Here is a 6,328-nt window from a genome sequence, read left to right on the forward strand (position 1 = left end):
TCACGAGAAATAAAATGATCTTTCTTTAATATCTTAACAAACAAAAATAAAAATAATTAAAATATTATACGCATACTACTGCAACATATTTTTATATGCTTTCATTTATTTCCTATTGTCCAAGAGATTTTTACGAGTTAAATAAATAATATTTTACTGATCTCTTAACGTTAAACTCGTAAATCCAAAACACTCGGTTTCGAGCTTACACGAGAGAAGATACGTTTACGAGAGTGGATGCTGTGTATCCTACACGTAATCTCGATCTCTTGAATCTCTTAGTTACATATATCTATATATATATATATATATATATATATATAAGTATGCAACAACGATGTATTTTATACACCGGGCCAGCTTTCGCGCGTCGCAAACTGCATCGTTCAACTATGTATCTCTTTCTCACACACATATACACTCTCTCCTCTCTCTCGTATGCGTGAGAGAGGATCCTGCCCCCGGGACGTGACTCGTAATTCTAGAGTATTATGCGGTAGCTCGATGGTGCTTTCTATCTTGTCTGACGTTTTTTGAAATCGCTACCAAAGCGGCTCCCTTTTACTTCGATGTTTGAACTAACTAACACAATGCCACATCGTTATTTTTTAACAATGATTAACGAAACGAAACGAAACGGAACGAAATCAATGTTTTTTCTTGAAATATATGTAGTTCAGTTTTATATTTTTTTTTTTATATTCTACTATCATATTTTATATTTCATATTATTTTCTTAATGAAATTTTCTTTCGTAATCATATTTGTTCGTTGTTAACAAGATTATGCATTTTGTTGTTGTTGTTCATTTCTTTAACAGCGGAAAGATTATTTTGAAAAACATATAACCGAGTACGATAAAATACGCAAATTGATTTACATAATCGCAATGTATATAAAAGCTTATACTGGTAATACACGTGACTCTAAGAAGGTGAGTGGGTGGCTACGGTGATTTTTACGTGCCGTGCATTTACCGTAAATAACGTAACGAGTTACTAATGACTTATAAATAACTAAACGATCAACTAATTGACGTTGTTTTTATTTTTCTTTTTCTTTTTTCAAGGAAGCAGTATTAAAAAAATAAGAAGGAAAGATAGATGTTAATCGGTATCTTTGTAAACGCATATTTACGAATGTTAATTATACAAAAAGTTGATTCAAACAATGATTTCATTCGTGTATCGTAAGTTTGTTGTTTCTTTTTTCCTTTTTTATTTCTACGATACACATATTTTCATTATTATAACAGAATAATTATTAATAAACAGTGTTAATAATAATTAATAAAAATTATCTTACCAAATGTTGTTATTTTACTTTAACATTAGGCACGTTTAAACATATATTGCAATGTATAATAATAATAATAATAGTTAAAATTTATGTTTTTGCATAGCTGATATCAATCGTAATTATTATACAGTATTCGTTAGCATAAAATCTGAATATATTTTTTGAAATGTGCTAATACAAAGAAAAAAACAAACAAACAGAATAAATAATCCTGGCCAGTGGTTACGAACAAGAAAATCTTTCTAACATGAGATTAATCGAAACGATTCGTTTTGACGTCTTCCATTTCCGTTTTATATCTTTGAACGTGTAAAACAGGGACACGGGGAAGAGATAAATAAGAAGAAATAAAACTAAGAATAAGAAGAAAATAAGAATGAGAATAAAACAAAATACGTCGTCGTAGTGGCGCCCTAGGTGTGGCCAGGGCGCCTATCTGCGGGAACGAGCCGAGTCATTCGAAGAAGAACTTAAGAAGCAACAAAAGTTTAAGCGGGACACTTAAGAAGCAAGCTGACAGGAGCGTCACTAATTTTCCTTCAGTTTTTTCTTTTTTTCTTTTTTTTACTTTTGTTCGTTTTTCTTTTTTCCCTTTGTGTTCGTCTATTTTTCTCATTTTTTATTTTCTCATTTTCTATTCCTTTTGCCCTTTTCTCGCTACATCGTCACTTTCATCGAAACTTGGTGATCTTATTTCCAAACACACACACACACACATATACATATACAGATATATATGCATACAACCTTCGTGACTTCGTCCTTTCTTTCTAGGGACTAATTAATCTCACCATGACGTCCCTATCCGAAATACTAATTACTATTTTTCAATATTACTTTTTAAACAATAATTTTTGAGTTATAAATTGATCTGTGCAAATTTTCATAAAATGTCAGAGAATGCAATGCCGTAAATTGTGCATCTTTGTAATTTCTTTGAAAAGTTTCGGTACATATTTTTGATACTTTTAGCAAAAGGATTTTAATGATTTTTATATTAAATTAAAGTACACTCTTTTTTCTACGCGTAGAATACTTTGTAGAATTATGAAAATCAAATGTAAAGTGCAGAAAATGTCTACGAATCTAATGCTGTTAAGTGTGCATCATTGCAATTTCTTTGAAAAGTTTCGGTAAATATTTGTTATACTTTTAGCAAATGGATTTTAATGATTTTTATATTAAATTAAAGTACAAGTATTAAATAAGTAATATATTTTTATTTTTATATTGCAAATCGCACTATATATGAACGAAATTAACTTCAATTACAAAAATTGAAAAAAACTAACCTAAAAAACTAAAACAGAAAAAGAAAAAGATATTGGAAAAAGTTAAAAAAAAAAAACAGAAGATGGGATTGAAGGGAGGGGTTAAGGATGGTGGAAAAAAGAAGAGGCTAACTTTTTCGTGACTCGTATTACCACCAGGACTTTTATCCTTCTTAAATTTCTTGATTTATGATGATCAGTCACAATGTGTTGTATGCATTACGGACATCTCTTGGCAATTATGTTTTTGTTTTAATTGACCGTAACCAACATGGTTTTCTCAAAGAAAAGAAAGAATACAGTATAAATAAATGGTTTCGAATTTTCACAGTAAATTTAATACTAACCTAAAAAAGAGAGAAAGAGAAAGACGACGACAACGAAATCACTTTCTCGAATGGTTAACGAGTATAGTAGTCATTTCGGAAAGATGTTGTGTTGTGTTGTGGAGTTGTGTATAGAATGTTAACAAAAGAAACAAAAGAGAAGCCTCGAAAACGGCTGGCAGGCAGACTCAAACCCGGATGACTTTGTAAAATTTTCTATACGGGGAGCAAAGGATGCCGCTGTATATTCTGAAATCTATAAAACGTCGAGAGAGAAAAAGTTTGAGGAAAAGGTAAGAGAGAGAGAGAGAGAGAGAGAAAGACCACTAAACATGAACGAGAACGAAGAAACAAAGACCTTGTGAAGGATCGTTTCGAAGTGTGACGAATTTCCAATGGACGTTTATAATCTTCATTCTATTCATTTAATTTACCGTGTCTTTAATCGTTCATTCATTATTATAAATATTGTCACGAAAATAAATCATTTTTTTTGATCGATAAATTATCTATTTTAATATAATTATTGGATCACCATTTATTTCAAATATGATACGACGCCATTTTGTATTCTTTCGAGAAAATTTAAGGTTAGCATGTTAAATCACAATTGAAAAGTATATAATAATTAATTTCAAGTCTAAGGAAATGTTTTTAATAATTTATCAATATGTAATTTGTGATTATATTCATTTCTTTTTTAATTATCTATTTGAATATAATAATGTGAAACGTTTATTTCAAATATGATACGACGCCATGTTGTATTCTTTCAAGAAAATTTAAGGTTAGAATGTTAAATCACAATTGAAAAGTATATAATAATTAATGTCAAGTCTAAGGAAATGTTTTTAATAATTTATCAATATGTAATTTGTGATTATATTCATTTCTTTTCTAATTATCTATTTGAATATAATAATGTGAAACGTTTATTTCAAATATGATGTGACGCCATTTTGTATTCTTTCGAGAAAATTTAAGGTTAGAATATTAAATCAATTGAAAAATACATAATAATTGATGTCAAGCACGAGGAAACGTTTCTACTAACTTATCAATATATAATTGCATTATATTAATTCCTTTTCACATGCGAATTTAATTCAATTTTCAAATTGAATTAAAAATTAAACACAATATTAATAACAATAAAAGACCCATGTGTGTTACCGATGGGGGGGGACGGAAAAGGTGTAAAGAGGAGACATATTTAAATACACATGCGTGAAAATTGAAATAATGTAAATATAAAACAAAAAAAAAAACAAAAAGAAAATATGAAATTGTAAAGAATAACCCGGAACAATGTTCGAACAAGAGAGAAAAAGACAAGTCCGGATTTGAAAGAGAGTTGACGGTTACTTTATAACGCGAATGTACTCATTAACAACGCTATAACCGTTCTAGTCCATGGAACCAAGAGAAAAGCATGGCTTCCGTGATTTTTATCCTGGAATTTAGTTCTACCGACGATCCTCGCGTTTAACCACGTAAACAACGGCTTTGTTGCCCGCCGCGATTTCCATTTACGGATTCGACACGCGTCCTCATAAAAGAACGCACCGCCGTCCATCCGTCCGTCCGTCCCGTGCGTTCTGGATTCATCATCTATCCCGTTGATCATGATGCGGATATATTCTTGATTGATTTACTGGCAACAAAACTCGTGTTTTACGATCTAACCAAATCTCAGATGGTTTTTTAACCGTATCTATTCATCGTATTTTAATTTTTGTTTATTTATTAGAATTATCTTTTCTTTTTCTGTTTTTTTTTTTTTTATTCTCATTTCATTTTATTTTTCTATTTATCAAATAATTTAATTATTTAAACGAGCTATCACAATTTCAATATTAATTATAGATATGATTTGTGTAGTAGAATTAAATTAAACACGATGATAGTGTTGAGAAACGGTACGTATTTTTTTAGGATAAATTGTAGAGATATATTTAAGGTGAATTGATTTTAATTATGTTTTTAAGAATCCGAGTATTTTTTGTAATGTCTTTTTGGCAATTCGAATATTGATAAAGATCACCCCTCGCTACCAAAGTATATTTAATTTTGTAATAATTCTCTATCTATGAATCTAAAACGATTTGAACACAATTAACATGTATTAGTTTTACGTAACAACTAAATATAACATTAAGGACTCGTGTTAATAGAATATATACTAATATATAAAATAAAAGAATATATACAGAGACGATGATAAAAAAATTTTTCAAGGACAACGTTGCGTGCGCGTAATGGGTTATCGATTTAATAGTTTATATTCATTCCTTAGAAAAAAATATTCAACGTTTTAAAAGTGATTACTGATATTTGATTTTGTTGCTACTAACATTTTGAATTTATTTATTTGTTATATAACAAAACTATAGTAATAATAATAAACATGATTATTATTATTATTAATATTATTATTATTATTATTATTATTATTATTATTATTATTATTATTATTATTATTATTTGTTTAATTTAAATCTTACCTTCTATTCTGATACCACGTTTTCACTTGTGTATCGGTAAGCTGTAATTTAGACGCGAGTTCCATTCTATCCTGTACGCTGAGATATTTTTGTCGTTCGAAACTCTTCTCCAATGTCTGCAACTGATGATCGGTAAAAGCCGTACGAGCTTTCCGTTGCTTCTTGCTTTGAGACGAACTCAAGGCACTGGACGAGCAACCTTTAGGATCATCTTCTTTACCACCTACGAGAAGATAAATCGAAGGTATCTCTTATAAAACGTATTTTCTTTCAATAATAATAATATTAATAATAATAATAATAATAATAATAATAATAATAATAATAATAATAATTAGAATTATCCCGTTATCTACCTTAGAGTTATCCTAACATTTGAATTTATCCTTATACGTAATTATTACGTACATGCATCAAATGATCACGTGATACATAACCTCTTTTCAATTACGATCATTTACGAATTAACATATAAACAGAACAAAAAAAAACTAACAATTAAACGTTCGATAATCATTTTTTCCAAGAACTTATTAAACACCAACAGACATCAAATTCAATTATAATTGTAAAGAATATTATAAATTTGGAAAAACAAAAATAATCAAATGAAAAGTCTGATTTGTGATCAGTAAAAATGACACTTTTGAGAACCACTGTCGTCCTATAGGAATCGATGAATTCAACTCAAAACGTCCAATGAACGAACGCGTTCTATATCGAAAAATAGAGAAAGAGTATAGAAAGAAAGAAATAAATAGAAGAAGAATCAGAGATATAGGTACGCTAGTTTTTTTTCTGGTTTCTGCATGGCGCGATCACAGGGCCGCCTATCTCTCTCTCTCTCTCTCTCTCTCTCTCTCTCTCTCTCTCTCTCTCTCTCTCTCTCTCTCTCTCACATTTTCTCATTCTCTCTCACTCTCTCACA

At 29.6% G+C, this 6,328-nt stretch overlaps 1 protein-coding gene across 1 annotated transcript in view; it reads right to left on the reverse strand.

Annotated features, from left to right (window-relative positions):
• The window catches only part of LOC106790337 (homeobox protein B-H2-like), a 31,190-nt gene that overhangs the window by 9,404 nt on the left and 15,458 nt on the right, over window positions 1–6,328 (reverse strand). The window contains exon 2 of the mRNA XM_014755150.1: window positions 5,401–5,623. Within this exon, the coding sequence (XP_014610636.1) occupies window positions 5,401–5,623 (223 nt within the window). The remainder of the gene's footprint in view (window positions 1–5,400; window positions 5,624–6,328) is intronic.

The sequence above is a fragment of the Polistes canadensis genome, unplaced genomic scaffold (genome assembly GCF_001313835.1).
Source record: "Polistes canadensis isolate GaletaPanama2010 unplaced genomic scaffold, ASM131383v1 scaffold_231, whole genome shotgun sequence".
NCBI lineage: Eukaryota > Metazoa > Arthropoda > Insecta > Hymenoptera > Vespidae > Polistes > Polistes canadensis.